Raw genomic sequence first — 18,777 nt, 5'->3', positions numbered from 1 at the left:
ATTTTTGATCAGTGAGAATGGAAAAGGATGGCCAGTGGTGTCCTCTTAAACCTCTGGCACGGGGCTATAGGGCGATACGTAAGGACACATTCAGTTATGAGTGCTGACTGTGCAAGGAGCCGAGCCCTGTTTGGGACAAGGTGAGAGACTACATGAAGTAAACAAAGACAGTGCACCAAGGACGCACTGGACACAGCCAATACGCAGATATTATAGGCTGGTTGTTCAAGATAAGGTTAATAAAATACTACAGTTAGATTATATTAAAGAGGCACGCACAAGCGACTATAGCTAATGACAACTAAAGAATCATTTAATGGCACAATTAAGTGATTACATTTTTTGCGTCACATGAAGAGGTCAATTGCCAAGAATACAGTTACATAGCCCTACATAAGGTGCACTATATGATATTTTTATGTCCGCCACCTACTTGTCTTCATAAAAACATTTTTGCTTTGTCTGCAGTATTCCACAGTAAAATATTAAACTTATCTCTCTTGCATTTATTCAGTTAACTATTGTGTTAAAAATTCCTTAAAAGGACAGTCTGGAATTTTGGACATAGGACCTCATTTCCTAGTCACCCCGAGTGTTGGAGACATGTGGAGACACTTTTTAAATTATTCCATCCAGTCCTTGTATTTACAGAGGACGCTAGTGCTAAGTTAGCACATGTCAATGGCCATAGTTAACCTGCCACTAAAAACACTTACCCACTCCATAAAACACCCGAAGCAAATGTATTATTACGCCGGACTGTCGATGTAACTGTCTGTGTTGATAGAATAATGTTTGAAATAAAACTCACTTTGCATGGCATGAATCGTCGCATGTTGAGGGACTATTTTCTCAGCAGCAGCAGAATTTTACTTTGCTGGTGAGATAGGTGCTAGGCGATAGAGATGCACGGATGGGCTATTTTTTCATCCGCAACCGCGACACAAAACTCATCATCCGCCCTCTATCCATTTTGCACCGAAGGTTTTCAAAACCGCACCCGCCCGCCATCCGCCGATTGATTTTAGATTTTAGAACAATCATACAGCAAACAAACTAAGGAGCCTCGATAAAACTGCAAACTCTATAGCTCATTCATTCCAAAATTCGCTCAGCGTGTATGTTCGCATTCTTAATTGTCCGCAACAACCCCAAACTTACCTTGTTCTTGCGCAGCTAATTAATTGACAACGTTTTCCGACTAGACTATTTTTGAACCGTCTTGCCTTCGTGTTGGATGTTGTTACATTCTGAACATTCTGCCATTGCCCGATGTTATTTCAAAGTCATAGCCTCACTCCATCGGTCTTTCTTTAAGTTTTAAATACCTCGAGTGGCAGTCTACGCTATAATGTCTGCGTGTTTTAAAATATAACCATAGACAGATCATCTCATCCAGATGAACCTTTATTGAAATCAGGCAATGCCCTCTTTATATTCCAATTGAAATAGACAAGAAAAAATATGCATAACTAAATAAATATGGCCCTATAGCCACTTATGTGTTGGCAAACAGCTGAAATAAATTAGAAATAATAAAATAAACTGCATATAATATGTGCCTCGTAAACCTTAGGCATCAATAACCTGACACAACCTTAACCTTCAGAACATAAAAACGAGGTCAAATGGGCTAATTAAGGACATGACGTACACTTCATACTACAAGCATAGACAGTGAGACTCGTCTTTTCAGATGTAGGTAACAATAACTTTTTTTTTTTTTTTTTTTTTGTAGTTAAACCGCCACCCGCCCGAATTTAATTAAAATATAATTTTTCGTCACGTCATCCGCCCGACCCGCGGATTAACCTCGGATACCGCGGTTGTAACCGCAATCCGCGTATCTCTACTAGGTGATATCAGTCTGCAGCTGCCAAGCTTTCTATCAGGAAGTACAATTTGCTGCTGCTCAGACATAAATTCCTTCAAATGCAAGGTTGATTTTACTTCTAAAATTATTCTATTGACACAGACATTCACATCAACTGTCTGGCGTTATAATTGTTTTGCCTCAGGTGCTTTGTGGAGTGGGTAAGACTGTTTTTAGTGGCAGGATAACTATGGCCATTGACATGCACTAGCCTAGCACCAGTGACCTCTGCAAATACAAGGACCGAATGGAATATTTATAAAAGTGTCTCCACACGTCTCCAACACTCTGGCTAAATGAGTTCCTGTGTCCAAAATTCTGGACTGTCCCTTTAAAAGACGCACTGATTCTTACTGTGAGTGGGCTCGTCTCTCCACAGATTTGACCTGTAACTTCACCTGGTGGCGTTACCAGTTTGTCTGCTTGAAGATCAAAAAGTTTAATGCCATATTACAGAACATTTCAGTCAAAAGAGTAACATCTCCAATGAAACAAGTATGTAACGAACTTTCCACCTGAAAAGTGACGCAGTGTACCTTTACAGTCCTTTTGTTCTAGTAGAAAAGCCCTTTTCTTATTTTCTTTTAATGAACTCAAACACAAGGTCTATGAAATAGCTAGTAAATAGTAAGGTTCATGCACAAACTCACAGACCAAGTAAATGTTTGCATGTTATGGCTTCTTAAGCAGCTGAGCCCACCACTGTGCAGTTCAATGGAGTGTGACCTCCATTCAGTCCCTGTTCAGTGCATTTTGCTTATGAGCTGTGACAGATCATTCACAAACTGTTAGACTATAGTTCTCTACCCCAGCCTTTAGCCTTGACCCGTCTCTATGTGACAACTTCAAACAACTCCACATGCCTCATTACCATTCTGGTCTGTAAAGCCACAGCACTGAGAAATGTGCGTGTTTTGAACTGCCCCGCAGATTACCCATCAGCCCCATTGATCGCGTGTATTGATGCCTTTCTGACCTTGTCTGTTCCCAGGTGTCCTATGTGAAAGCTATTGACATCTGGATGGCCGTGTGCCTCCTGTTTGTGTTCGCCGCCCTGCTGGAGTATGCCGCCGTCAACTTCGTCTCGAGGCAACACAAGGAGTTCATCAGGCTCAGGAAAAAGCAGCGCCAGCAAAGAATAGTGAGTGATGATCAAGCACGCACACACATGTTGGGTTTCTATGGTTCTTGAGGACACTGAATTGACTTACATTCATTCCCTAGAGATTAATGCTGATCATAGTTACTACTTGCCTGACCTTAAAGTGCAACTGACAAGTTAGACTACCAATTTCACTTAAAGAAATAATATTTAAGATAAAAAAATATATATATATTTTTTACATTCTAGTGAAGTAGCAGATATGACAATAACAATTCAGTAACTAATCCTAACCCTAACCTAGCAACCATAATGGCATAAATGGCCAAAACTTAAAACTAAATTACACAATGATTTTGATTAGATGAGTAAAAATAATTAATAGCAACATTATTTTGTTAAATTAAGGTGTTTTTTTTTTTTTTCAGCATTTTTGATAGAACTGTGTTGATTACATACAGTATATAAGAGATACAGTATTTTAAAACTCACCACTACTTCCTGTGTTTTTGTACTAAACTATATAATAATAATGGATTCACGTCAGAGGGACCTGCTTTTGTTCCATAATGAAGGCAGGTCTTCGTCATGTGAATGTATATACAGACTTTAGCGCCCACAATGTCATAAATACCCATCCACACACAAACACAAAAGATATACTGACGCACATTGTTATGGAGTTCTTAAAATCCTGGAGTCCCTGTCAGGCCCCATAACATTGACTTATGTCTCTTGTTATTGTGCATGGCTCTATATTCAGCTGCTGACAGCATCAACACGCTACAGCTGGCTGCCACATTACATGAGGGAGATGGGCTCATTTGAGTTCGGTGTTTTTCTGTAGTGAGGGCTGACCTGTGAGGACCCTTCTCATCTCCTATCTCGAAAACTGCTTTGTGTTCAGCCATGGCACCATTGTCTCCTGACCTTAAAGAGCCCATATTACGCTATTTTCTGATCTATGATATAACGTTGTTTCCTTGGGTTTTGTTTTGTTTCATTCACATGTTTAACACACGAACTCTGTATTATTAGGCTGAGTTATTCTGCCAAACTGAAAACACTCATATGGTAATACAGGAAGCACTTCACTGTGTTTTTAAACTTCATACATTTTCATGATAATCATTTAAATGATTTCAGCTCTGGATTGCCAATTTCTACTGAACTAAAGCTTAAAAGGTAGCTGTTCACTTGAAAACTACCAATTCATGCCAAGCTGGAATAGAGCACTGAGCTTTGGAGATGCAGACAGACAAATAGGAAAGGGTTATTCAGACATGTGAATAAAACAAAACACAACTTCAGGTATGTTTAGGAGGAGGTAACAACATTGTAACTCTTAAAGCTCACAAGAATCAATTGTGTGCAATATAGGACCTTTAAAAACTAAACAGAAAATGTGACGTTATATTTAAATAAATACATATGAAATTAATATAAAAACGCAAATGTTTCAAGCCCTCAAATTCAACCACCTAAGTACAAAATGTGAATCTAAATCACAGCCAATATCCAATTTGTTGAAAAAAACACTTTATGACATACTGATCAAAGCTAACGGTCTAATACCCTTAATAGCAAGACCAGAAGACGTAAGTCACTTTGAAATCCTCTTTGGTGCTCTGTGCGTTGTACCCTTTAAAGACAGAGGAGTTTGGCAGATTTACTGGTCTGTCTGCCCTTCTGAGTCGATACAGGGAGAGAAATGATGTAGACAAGGACTTTCCCTGTCCACGAGGCCCACACAATCACCCCCGACTGAAGACTGAGTGCTCTTGGACCATCTATCAGACGCTACTGGCACTCACACCTCAACTGCACAGCTACTGCACCTAATACAGTCAATGAACTAATTACACTGGAGATTGGCACTGCTAATTATGGGCTGCAGGCTATAACATACGCAGCATATTTTCTTTTTATAAGAATGATATAATTTAAGCATTTTCTGATCCAAAAACACATTAGAACAAAATATAAAATAGTGTTGCAGCAAACTATTTTAATTGGTTTGTTTGAGAATTGTTTGTCAGATATCCAAGTTTGAAAATGATGAGCACATGGTAATTTACAGATGTATGTTAGGGGGAAAAAAAAGAATAGACTCAGCTCTGATTAGAGGAAACAAAGGGTCGATATCATAATTTTTGGTATGAGTTCAACATTAAGTTTTTTGGATCATTTTTTGGTATAAATATTTGGATTAATCATAACAAAGCTGAGACATTTTTGGGTATGCTCTCACTTGAGAACATAACACACCCAAATAAGGAGTAAACCTAGACTGGACCAGGACTAAACCACGACAAGAACAGGAACAAACTAAATTAATTCTAATCACTCAACATTAATACACTAGAACAATGAAAGTGTTAATTATGTATTGAAAATAGTTGTTTCTCAAAATTGTAAATTGCATGCTCGGCTCATTAATGATTAATTACAGCCTAATAGTAGACACAATCTTGCATTGTTACATGAATTATGTAACGAGCACAGCATAACTTTTTAATTAACCAAGGCCACAGTGTTCCTTTTTAAATGGGGACGGATGATAATTTCACTTAAATATAAATAATGCCCAAGCCCAAACTGCTGTGCATTGTTTTAACCAAACTTGAGGGACTGTTCTGAATGTGTACTTTTCTCTGTGCTGGAGGAGGTGGCCATACAGCCTGGGAGTGCGGAGTTATTACAGAAAGTGAATGACATGCACTGTGACCAGCCCCCCTACAAGAGTGCGAGTCAGCAGTGCAGCGCCTGTGTGAGGGTAACTGTGACCCCACCTCTGCAATCTCACCATGTGCACGTCTTTTAAATGAAAGACCCACAACTTTCTCCTCAACTTTCCCCTGTCAGGTGTATGCCCCAAGTCTGCCTCATGTCACTGCCCTGAGCCTGACCTCTGTAGGCCACCCCTGCCCTCTGTCTCTCTACACACTCACTCACTTTAGTGCTGATGTGAGGAAATGTGCTCTTGGTGTTAACTGTTAAAATGCTGGACATATGAATAGTATGTTGCATTATGACTATTCATATATTTTAGTTTTAAAAGTGCATAACTTTTCTTGGGGAGAGTATACAACCTGCTTGTCTCTATAAATATGTAAATGGAGTCTGACATAATCCACAGTATATGAAATTTGTCAATCTGGTGACAAGCAAGTGACACTCCAAAGTCAAGTTACAGGTCAGATCTGTGCAGTGATGGCCCTAGTCACTTGAAGATTTTTAAGGTATTTTGAGCAATAAAATCACCTGTAATTGTTTATATATTTAATGCCATATCAGAGAACATTCAAGGCAAGAGACCTTTTTGACCTTTCTTGGTAGAATGTCTGTTTTAAAAAGTCTCTCAAAATCAGGTCTTATGCATAGTGTGCGGTCTCTCAAAAATGAGGAGACAATTGTTACTGCAGGGAGCCCTTATCCAAAACTATGAGCCCCTATTATCTCCAGAGAAACGCCCCATTAGATTTGAGCACATGATGGACTGTATCTTTTAGGAAGGAGTGAGATAATTAAACTGGGCTGGAAGAACTAGTACTCCCTTCTTTCCTGCTCTATGGGCACTCTGTCACTATGACACCAGAGTTCAAAAAGTTATACCCATTAAGACCTCAGCAAGAAAAAAATATATGTATTCTGCTTTATATTATTTACTTATTTATTTGGTCATCTAATGGTGCTAGTACTACCTAAGTGCTTGAGGCATTTTAGGTTTAAACCAACTGGATTTAAGCATTGAGCAAAGTAAAAGCTATATTTAATTTAAACATGCTCACCTCCTTTCTGGGGACACAGATGGGTCTAGTTTATAAAATTTTAAAACTTATACTTCAGTGCATTAATCACCACTTACCTGAATGTCTAACGAAATATTTAACTCAAGATAAAGTCAAAGGGCCGTCAGGGTCTCTATGATAAACACACCAGGGCTCAGAGTTTTCAGACCTTTTCCCAAACAGATCATTAATGGCCCTGTATAGACCGAACCCCTCCAGTGTTTCCAGGTGTCTGTGGCCTGTCACAGCTAAGCCACATGTCATTAATATTCTCTTCAGAGACTGGAACAATGTCTCACTCACACTGGCTCCACCATTCATCACAGCACACCGCCAAGACAAGAGTTTTTTGGTCCACTTGAGATCTGGACTTTTTAATAATGGCCGTTTGGAAATGTCTGTGGGCCTGAAGCATTGAAAAGTATTACAAAGGAGAGTTAGTGGTTAATGTTCTTGTTTTATAATTTCATTTTACTTTTACTGCTATGGAATAAAATATGAGAGAGACTTCCAGACTCCTGAATATTCATTTGAAATATAATTACTCGCCAAGGTGTGATTTCAATTGTTAAGTCTCTTCAAATTAAAAGTTTCTATTTGCTGACTAATAACTGACTAACTATAAATTGGACTGTCACAAAGGACAAATATTATATTAAATGAATACAATGTTAAATCTTATTCAACTAGACTAGAAGTGCTTGTTTTATTTGCATATATTTACCAGCAGGATTATGATGTTTTTACCTTATTCATCTTACATTTAGTCCTGTATTGGTCACCATCAAACTTCCAGGAACCAGTTATGTTCATTCATATAACTTCAAACACCAACGTATGTAGAGAGAAGAGGCAAGGAGAGTGAGTGTCTTGCCCAGGGACACAAAAGCATTTTACTTTGACCTATCATTCAGGTTACAGTAAGAACACGGAGCATTTATTATGCAGTATAACAAGATTAGTTAATTAGCACAATGATGGTAGGCACATTGTGTATGTTTTCTGGTGGGGGGTCCACCACTTGGTTGTCTCCAGAGAGATGTTATTGCTTTGCCTCGAAGGTTCCACAGTATGGCAATTTGTATTTATGAAATTGCAGATGTTTATTGCAAGAGAAGTACCTTGCTTCTCTTCACCTGTACACTACTTGATCTCACTTGACTCCATGGAGATAAATTAAAAGCCTTACTCAAAGCAAAGCAATAGCATCTATGGGGACAAGCATGGTGTACCCTCCTTCAGAAAACTCACACCGTACAAGTAAATACAGAATTTGGATTGTTAAAGGGCCCATAATACACTATTTTCTGATCAGGTGTTTTTTGATGAGGCAACAGCATTATAACATGGCTTAAAACTCACAAGAGTCAGTTTAGAGTAATATAGCACCTTTAAATAAGTGAATGCTTTCTGTTATTGTGCCCCCTCCCTCCCCACCACACATATTATTGGATCATCTGAGGGACAAGAGTAATTCTCACTGACAGCTAATGCGTACTCCCCCTCTGCTTGACTCCACAGGAAGAGGAGCTGGTGAGGGAGAGCCGTGGTTTTTACTTCCGGGGTTACGGCCTGGGTCACTGCCTGCAGACTAAAGAGGGCACTCCGGTTGAGGGGTCCACTGTGTTCTCCCCTCCCCCGCCCCCTCCTCCGGTCACCATGTGCGACGGGGAGATGCTCCACAAGAGGTTTGTGGATCGGGCCAAGCGTATCGACACCATCTCCAGAGCGGTGTTCCCATTGAGCTTCCTTATGTTCAATATCTTCTACTGGATCACTTACAAAGTGCTGCGACACGAGGATATCCATGCAATCTTGTAAGGGATAAGTTCAGACAGACCAAACCAAACCTGCCTAGTCAGATCTACATCAACAGCGAGGGCGTGTGCTTCAACTTTGACCATTGCTCAAAACTTGTGCTCAGGTGCCACTTCAGGATCTCACAAGATGACTGGGAAATATTTCTTTTGCAAGTTTCTTTTTAAAGTTTGAAGTTTTTGTGTGAATTACAGGCTAATTATAAAACAGTTCCGAGATCCTGGCTGGTGAAATGACTTGAATTTTAACACTATAATATAACTTCGAATGAATGTTTTTGAAGAACTCAAAATACAAAAAGACATTTTTCTACCAGATAACTAAACGGGCTCAACAGGCGGATAACAGAGGATCTTTGATATTTATGTAACGTGGTGATCAATAATTTCAGCCACGTCTTGTAGCAAGAGATTCTATACAACTGTGTATAAAATGTACATATACAAAGCTGTTCATCTAACTGCAAAAGCACAAATATGTATTTCCTTTTGTCTGGATTTAAATAAATTGTTATTCTGCCAGGAAAAGATAAATGTCTCTTTGAATGCACTGGATACACTGCTCAAGCATTATATCAAGTCTAGCTGTCAGTTTGCTACTCAGTGCAAATTCAATGCACTATGTTTTCTGAAGCTATGGGACAGCGCTTTAGCCATTTAGACTGCATAGAAATATTTTTGGTACAAGTATGTATTTCAAACTCCTTGGGCACAAAGTTGTTAAAGGTCCTACATTACACAAGTTAGCATTTTTTGTGAGTTTTAAGCCATGTTATAATGTACTTATCTCATCAAAAACATAGCCAAAGTTGTGTTTTATTTCATTCACACATGTGTCTGCCTTGTGATGTGATGACAGTTTTTAAGTTTACATCTACAGTAACTTTTACCTTTTATTTCAATAGAGATGGGCAATTTCAGGACTGAAATCATCCAAATGATTCTAGTGAATGTGTATGGAGTTTTAAACCACCACTTAAATTTGCAGGGTTTGTGTGTTTAACGTGTGAATGAAAAACACAAAACACATCTGCAGATACTGTATGTTTTCAATGAAGAAACACAATTTTAACAAAGATCAGAAATAGCATAATATGGGTCCCTTAATAGGTTAATAGGTACATTCACACACCATGCCACATCAAAACTGAGACTAAACAAGAACCTGGACTAAACCAGGACTAAAAGGAATCAAACCCAGTCAACAGCAGTACTAAACTGGGTTCAAAGCAGGACTCAGAACAAGAGTGATGCTTGTTGTCAAAACTGGCCATTGTAAAACTGACAAAAATCCACACACTTGTACAAATACAACTATATATAGAAATGCTTTAAGTGGCTATGCAATGCAGTCACAAAATAGCTGCCCCACACTCTAATGCTTTTCTATTGGAGTACTAATAGACCCCATCAAGCCAAATCCCACAGACACTAGGACCGACCCTCAAACCCAAAGGCAGTAAATCCAATTGGACCATAATGCAATCTGTAGCACGTGCTAAAGAAGCCACCAGTACTGACTCCTTTGAAAAGCTTGTTTTTATTATGGCAATAAGTGTTTGCTGTGAAACCAGATGAACACAATCGAAGCAGGAGGTATCATGGCTGAACCTGCTTAAGAGCCACCATTACAGAAAAGTGCGCAAAAGCAGGGATGCGGAGACAGGGGAGCATCGGCAGCCAGGGAGGACGAATGGGTTTTTTAATAGGAAATCAGGGGGTTGTTTTATCAACTAATGAGTTTGAAAAGGGCCTCGGCGTTTCAGTGCTAATGACAATGAATTCTAAGAGGCGGCTACTGTCCTTTTGTCTGCAGTCCTAATCAACTCTTGTGTTTGTGGTGCTCCCCCAGGTAATGAGGCAAATGTGTGGCTCTTAATGTATGGCCTGTTTCTCCCATCTTCTTATCGTTATAATGAGGCTGACTTATTTAATGTTTACAAGCTATAATATGATGTTTACTGCACAAACAGTAATACACATAATCATAAAAAAATATGATTGTACATTCTTAAATTTAACAGATTTTAGACACATCTGAAAAATGTTACACACCTGTTTTGTGGAGTGTTTTATTATTTTGAACACCCTGTAATGGGTATGTTCGTAAAAAAGAAATTGTAGGGATGATAAAATGCTTTGGTTCTCAGTGAATACAGGGCAGAATGTTAAACCGTTTGCACAAATAATGTAGCCAGGACCATTAAGCTTAATGGTTTGTGACAAGTAAGAGAAAGCCAAGTCAACAAAACTAACATGGGTTCTAAAATAACATAGCCCATTTGGTTTGGGTGAGAAGTTTTCTAGCCTTTTTAAAAATGTCTTGAAACAGTGACTGAAAAATTTGTGATTTGTGGCATTTTCAGATCTGTTATTGTGTTGTTTCCTTATCAAAAACATACCTGGAGTTGCATTTTGTTTCAATCACATGTTTAACACACAAATACTGCATATTTAGGCTTAGATCTGCATATTTTTTATACTCCATACACTTTCACTAGAATCATTTGGATAAGTTCAGACCTAGACTTTCCAATCTATACTGACCAAACGGTAGCTGTTAACTTGAAAACTACCATTACATGACATCACAAGGTGGAACAGAGCATTTTGAGCTTTGGGGATGTAAGTATAAATTAAATAAAACAGAACTCCAGGTATGGTTTTGAGCTCCCTAAAGCTCCCAAGAGTCAACTTTCCGTAATACAGGACCTTTAAACTGAAAGCAGTGAGCTGTTCTGGAAACAGCCTCATTTAATGTTACAAAACAGATTCATCTAACTCAAGATGTCAATGGTTCCACCCAAACATTGATTTGAACTCAGCTTGAATTGAAACACTGATGGCTTGATAATGTTTGTGACTGAAGATTCTATTTGAATAGTAATACACCATTCAATCAGAAACAGGGATTGAAGGACCACATGCATGGAACCAACCATATCATTTATTCAGAAATGCCATCATAAGTCATGTCTCTTCTGGTATTGTTCCAGGCCTTCAAGAAAATAGAAAAAAAAAAAAAAACTCTTTAAAAAATAAACAGCTTTTTCTAAATCCACCATCCCTGACACTGACACATTCAAAGTATCCGTATCCCTGCGATTTGTGGGCCATTACGCTGTGCCACCTCATCTCAAAAAACAGCATGTATCTGTCCAACGTATATCATTTCAAAGGCATGCGAAGACGGATGGATTCCAATAATGGGGGGGGGCTAAGCTTGAGCAACCAAACCAAATCCCTACGGTGTGTTGACTTGGACAAACACCACCCCTGCAACCTTTTCCCGTGTCACCGCAGCAACCATCACAGCCTCTGATCTATAAAGTAATCCTGCACACAGAAGGACGGGCCTAAATGAGAACATTAAATATTCATCGTTCAGCAAGAAGTACCTACATCAAGCGTGGATGAAACTGGAAATTCCCCCACACATAATGACCACTTTACGTCAATGAATGTCACGCCAACGCAGGGGTCATCAGATAAAAATTAACAAAAAATAAACAAGGATATAGAGATGAGCGTATCTGAGGCAACATGTTTGAGGCGGGATAATCAACATGCGCTTCCCCCCTCCGCGTTTCAGCTGAATGTCAATGGTGCCAGCGCTAAAACTGATGTGTGAGCTGGGAGAAAGCAGCCCTAAGACCTGCAATCAATAATGCTGTCCCTCGTAGCACCAGAGAGTATCTAACCCTCCCATGCACATAAAAACAAGAACACACGTGTAGACACAAATATAATCCCCAGATATCGGTGCCAAGGTGACAGTTACTAGCATTGTATTGATGAACTGGCAATAAACAAGAAGTCCATTTTGGGTAGAATGCAAATGAGAGAGAAGGGACATGTTTGATTCTCCTTTCTCTTTGTTCATTCTTTGTCCGTGTATTGATTTCCAACTGTAAAGTCAGGGTCATGGGAGGTTGCAGCTTTTATTATCAACTTTGGGCTTGAGGCAGTGTGTAATGGCTTATAAAATCACCTGGATTATTCAGGGCAGGCTATAAATAATTCACCTAAACATTCACCAACATGATACAGGTGATGTTTCATGTAGAAGATAATGTTAAAATTGTTGTATGTAAAAATTAGAATATTTATAATGTAATAGAAAATCTGAAGAAAATAACTTGACATGACAATAAGGTAAATACAGTCTAACTTATTGTCTTTGAAAAGAAAGAAAGCTGTGAATGTTAAAAAAAAGACATCCAGCATTTTTGGATTCAGTTAAGACATTCACAGAAATATTTGATCTCAACAAGTAATGGGATTATTATTATTAAGTACTAAAGTTGTGTGTCCAGTCGTTGATTCAAAGATACATGAATGCCTGAATGGGACAAGACATGACATTTGGGGTCATTATCGTGGACATGAAAGGCCATGTATAACGTGCTTTTTATGCATATGTAATCCACACTGCTTTATAAAGACATTTAAAATCATTCCCTCCCACCCACCCACATAAGCAAGGAGGAACATTGAGTGGTTTGAGTCAGTAAAGAACCACAAAGCCCTTAGTGTAGAGCATGAAGGGACATGTACATTGTTTCTCAGTGTACCATACCATTGTATTATGTCATTAAATACAAAAGACATACTCAAATCTGTTCACAAATATATAGGGTGGCACTCAAAATGACAGGTTGTGGGATCGTCTTTACAGCCACAGTTCTGGAAAACATTAAATCTAAAATTCATGGATTTTTGTTGCTGTGACCTGCGTGAAAAAATGGCAGCGGAGGGGAAAATGTTGTTTTCTTCTGACAGTAATATATTAGCTAGATATTGCTACACATGTCACCTTTAAATATATGAGTGTAAACAGAGAAAAGTGCTAGCTCCACGGTGTAATATACATGCAAACGTAGTCATCGGGGCCCGGCATGAGAGCTGCTATGCCGAGGGGAGGTAAAATGAGAAAACGGATCAATTTGCTAAAAAGTATAGCTTTAGCAGCTACCCCGCTATGAGGAAACTTAGTCAAATTGAGATTATAAATGATGATTTTGACTCCTGTATCAATTGGATGTTATTACTACATATTTCAGTTCGCTCTTATTTCTTCTTATACATGTACGATTGAATGATGATGCTGTGTATTGTATATGATACTTTGCAGTGACATTGCGCTGGGGGTGTTCTACTGTCATAAAAGTTTTAAGAAAGTCTGAAAACCCAAAGAAAAATACAAAATTAATTTAAACACATTTTGAGGAGGCTGTGATTCAATGCAAGCATTCACTGAAAAACTGTTGGCTAATACAGCCCAGCTTGTGACTAGTTTTATGTGTGAGGGACTTGTTTAACAGCACAAATCATCTCACCTGTTGTGGCTCCAACAAAGTCAGCTCTTTCTGGACAGATTTTGTAAAAATAAAGATTAAAGTGTAGCAAGGCTCAGATAGGAGCAATACTTACAGTTATTATCACCCCACAGGCAATGTTGATGACATCAGCTGCAAAGTTTCAACAGCATTTACTATAAATGCAAACAATGAAGTGTTCTTCAAATAAAAACTCCATTATAAATTTTCAAATAAAAACTCCATTATGGTTTCTCCAGTCTAGCAAGCCTAACAAGACCTTGATGTGAATATCAATGAACAATGAGATACAGGTATGTTTTTGTCAAATGAGCACTGCGTAACATTCTGGTGGATGGCCTGCTCCCTGTTTGTCTCCATGGAGATGTGATTACCTTGTCTAAAGAGTTCAAGAGTATGGAATGAAACATATATGTTGCTGTGGAAAAATCAAGTGGTACCACCTGACTAGGCCAAGTTACAGGTTGGATCTACACAGGGGCAACCCCACTCACAGTAAGAATGTATTTTTTTCAAGGTGTTTTAAAACATTATAAGTACAAGTAATTGAACACTACTAGATAGATTATAAATCTTACTGTGGAACATTCCAGGTAAAGCCATAACATTGCCATGGAGACAGACAGGTGGAAAGACCCTCACAAGAAACATTAAATACAGTGCACCCTTAAATCTGTACCAATAGTAAACCGGCAAGGCACTTCACCCTCATTGCCTAGTATGAAAATGGTGTGTGCGTGAGTGATGGTGGTGGTCGAAAGCTCTGATGTTGCAAATTGGCAGCATCGCTTTTGTCAGTCTGCCCCAGGGCAGCTGTGGCTATAATAGTAGCTTACCATCACCAGGTATGGAGTGAATTAATAATGCTCTATGAAGCATCTTTGAGTGTCCAGAAAAGTGTTATATAAAACTGATGTATTATTATTATAATTATTATTAAAAAAGTTCAGATGTGCTTTAATCCTGCTCCTATTACACCCATGCTTCTGGCTTTCAGAAGTAAATGCACTGTCCCCACCATTTCCTTCCAGTTATTTTTAGTCCTTTTATTAGTCGCCCTAACATTAAGCACCGAGTTCCATCAGGACTCCATAATCTGCGGTAACCTTGTACAAGTGCAAAGTTCTGTCTCCAAGCAAAAGAAAACTCCACCAAAAAGTGTAAGAGCAGCAGGTTTAAACACGGTTAGGAAATGTTGATTCATCCCTCTCTCCACTGCGAGTACATGGCTCTGGAGAAATCATCCGCGGCAGCCCTCCTCATTAACAAAACATGCATCTACAAACAACAACAGCAGCAAGGAAAACCCACATTTGGAAAGAGCTCATCCTGGTGTAGATATATTTACCAGAAAATCCTAGGTGGATTCATTTCGCCTAATCCGTCTCCGCGGCTCTACTGTACATCGGTGTAATACTGCTGGGAAAGGGCCCACAGCTGAAGAGGCTGCAGCTCGGGGGTTCACATGGATAATGATTTCATACATGTGCACCAGAAATGTGTTCAAACATGAGGAACAATGCACAGCCTAAATCTTTATCTGAATAATATGAGATTTGTGCTGCTGTCTGCCTATAGCACTCTTGGCGCAACTCAAGAAGATTAGAGATTCTTTTAGAGTTTCCCCATTATGGCTAATCTTCAAGTTATGCACTCTTCCAGATGGGTACTATTACTCCTGACCAGCACTTTTAACCTTACAGAAGACCTATTATGTAAAGCTGAGATCTTATCCTTGTCATAATGTTTTTCTTCATTAAGCTTGCATAATCATGTTTTGCTCTGAGTTTGAGTTCAAGGAAATTTTCTGTTTCAACCTGCCCCCAATCTCTACCCACTGATCTGTAACTGGCACTTATTAAAATAATATGACTCAGGCTCATAGACTGCTTGCCAAAGGCCATTTTCTGGGCTAGAAAAAACAAACAAACACAAACTATGTAAAGAGGTGGAGCCAGCAGAAAATCTGTTCCGCTGTTTGGAAGAGAAGTCAATCAACTCCATTTGTTAAGTAGTTCTGGATCAATATTGTGTTTTACAGTTAAATAAATAGGATAACAGAATAACATACTCTGGACTCTATAATTATTGGACACAATACAAGATAATATCCAAGGCATACGTGCAGTGTGTATCTATATATTTATACCTCCATCAATACAGGCCTTAGAGTTAAGATTACTTCCACAACACCTCCTCTCTTGGGAAGTCACTCATATATCAAGAAACAAACAACAATTACATCACAAAGGAACCCGATAAACTATCTGTAACCCTTATTGCTACAACTTAAGTAGGATGTTCTCCATTGATATCGCGTCCACCAAAAACTCACCAGAGACATGTGCAGGTTGTGGAGAGAACTGAGCTGCAAGGAAAGTAATTGTTTTTCCAAGATCAACTGAGGAATCTAAATGTCCTTTGAGCCTCTGAGAATATACATGTTCATTTTACAAAACAATAATTGAAAAACACCCCTGTGAAGATTATTTGTTATGTTGCCATTTCTGTATATATAGTTTTGTTGTTGTTGTTGTTTTTCATTTAAAAACAAAAATAATTGTCTACAACTTAAGGTTGGTTCACATAAGATTATATTAGGCTGCTACAACTGTGAATTTGCACTGACAAGATTCTCTTTAGTTAGAAGCTTACTTGAACTTGTCTGTATGTATGGTTTATATGAAATTTGACTAAAGGATCTAAAAATTCTGTCAGGCTTTGCTGCTTGGGCGGCTTAGTAGCCCTGAAAATGACAAGGAATAGAACCAGCTACAAATATATGTAATAAGAAATAGAAGTACAAGTAAAATAAACTTTTCTGAGGAAGAGGAGCTTTGAGTAGAGCTACTGCTCCGCCACAGAAATAGGCTCCATAGTTGACGTGGTTTGCATTGCTGTGTCTATCTGATGCTGCTCATGTTGTTATCACCATGATGAAAATAGGAATGTTCAGGTAGAAGAAACAGACAGATTGCAGCTATACCCCCATGATCTAACTGACCATAATCCTTTACACCTGTTTCTGTATTTGTCCAGTACACAAGGGACAAACAGGATGTTTGCTGCTTTAGAAGCAATATACATCTATATAAACTTGGACACTGTTCTCACATAAATATGCATCCTAGCCTGTTTCACTCTGACAAAATTTGAATTTCCGGAATGGTGCACCTGCAGCAGAGTTTCAAGTCCAGGGAAACTGTGTGTGATGTCTCCACAAGGCAGTGCCCAAAGCAGCCCACAGGCCAGAAACTGGAAACATGTGCAATAAGTGTCATCACGGCTTTGTTAAAACAGGGTTGCTGTTATAGCAAACAAGACTAACATAGCTAAAGATTCACTGTTTTGATACAGATATTGTCAAATGGTCTGCATATATTTTTAGAAAAGCGTGATGCAAACAAGGATTGAAAAATCTTAAAGTCATAATGCCCAACTTATCCAGCAAGGTAGCACGGCTGTGACAATTGGAAAAGGTCAGTATGTGTGCTAATTAAAAGTGCGGCAAAGAAAAGTCTCTTTGTTAAATATCATGGATCCCTGTGAATGCCAAACAGAGCAGAGCATGATAATGAATGTGTGAAGTGACATTGTGGTAAGTGCTGGTCAGGAGCCCCCACCAGACTAATCTTTTAAGACAAGACACTTCAATACAGATACTTCAATTGTCACTATTTAGTTTGCTTTTTACTGTATTACTGCGCACATGTGACGTAAACATACTGTCAAAGCAGCTCCCTCTATTGGACACTTCTTGTAAGGCTTCAAATAAAGTTTGAATTTGCCTTATGTAATCTGGAAAAGGTGCTTTACATTCCTAGAAGTATCTTGAAAAAATATGAACTTTGAACTGTGCTTTCCATAACTAAATATCCACAATAAAAATGTTTAGCAAATATTTTCAATATAGTCACAACATGCTTATTCCTTATGATGCAATAACCACCAAAACTTCAAACTGACATCGGGATTAAAGGCACACAGTTTTACTTTATGGTGGAGTACCAGCCACCTGTTTGTCACCATGAAGAATTTATTGCTTTGCCTAAAATTCCACAGTATGGCATTAAACATATCGATATATTTGTAGGCTATGTATACTTATACTATACACGCAAGTGATGCAGCAGGTGAAGTCAGGTCTGAGGAGAGGTGACCCCACTCATAGTAATATGCATGCTTTTTCAAGGTATGATTAGAAATAAAAACAACTGACACTGAATAAATGCAAGAAAGTAAGTTTAATGCCATACTGTGGAATATTCCAGGAAAAATAGACCCCAACCAGAAAAGTTACACAGTACATCTTTCAGTTCAGTAATGTCTATTTAGATTGCATACACTTACATATATTGTACTTTACTGTTCTAATTTTTGTTCAATATGTTTTTGCAGTATACAGTACTGTATGTTATAAAGTATCCATGGTTCCTTTTACTCCCTTTTTGAACAGCACACGAGGCTCTGAAAGTGCTGATACAAATCAAGTGTACGGTTTGACACATGCGATGCAACTTGATAAACCACTGACATGTTCTAACTTCTGGTCAGCACAAATTCTGCTAAACTAAAGCTACACCACATTAGGAATTGCCTACAGTGATATTACAGCATCTCCAGCGCATCCGCCAAGCCCTGTTGCCATGGAAACGCACGGCCTGCTGAGAAGCCGATCACTGAGAGACATAGGAGAGAGACCAGTGGGGAGAGACCAGTGATTGCACTTTTGCATGACACTGCACCAGGATGAAGAATATAGAATTTATTTCATTTCCAGTGTACAAAAATCACCTACTTTTTATTTGTATTTCTGGATGCTATCAGAGTTACAACTCTTAGCAACATCCAAAAA

General features: G+C 38.7%; 1 protein-coding gene and 1 long non-coding RNA gene across 5 annotated transcripts in view; one reads left to right on the top strand and one right to left on the bottom strand.

Moving 5' to 3' along the window:
- glra4a (glycine receptor, alpha 4a) overlaps positions 1-8,587 on the top strand; it is a 56,295-nt gene extending 47,708 nt beyond the window's left edge. The window contains exons 7-9 of one of the 4 annotated variants that reach the window (XM_055159234.1): positions 2,865-3,018; positions 7,208-7,221; positions 8,288-8,587. In XM_055159234.1, the coding sequence (XP_055015209.1) occupies positions 2,865-3,018; positions 7,208-7,221; positions 8,288-8,587 (468 nt within the window). The remainder of the gene's footprint in view (positions 1-2,864; positions 3,019-7,207; positions 7,222-8,287) is intronic. The other 3 variants (XM_055159237.1, XM_055159236.1, XM_055159235.1) reach the window with 3 other exon arrangements.
- Positions 1-18,777, bottom strand: part of LOC129410645 (uncharacterized) — a 134,732-nt gene that overhangs the window by 107,638 nt on the left and 8,317 nt on the right. The window lies entirely within an intron of this gene.

Source organism: Boleophthalmus pectinirostris, unplaced genomic scaffold, assembly GCF_026225935.1.
Source record: "Boleophthalmus pectinirostris isolate CB_2022bp ecotype Guang Dong unplaced genomic scaffold, ASM2622593v1 HiC_scaffold_23, whole genome shotgun sequence".
In the NCBI taxonomy this organism is placed as follows: Eukaryota; Metazoa; Chordata; class Actinopteri; order Gobiiformes; family Gobiidae; genus Boleophthalmus; species Boleophthalmus pectinirostris.
Note: the sequence above shows the minus strand (reverse complement) of the source record. Positions and strands in the feature narration are given on the sequence as shown.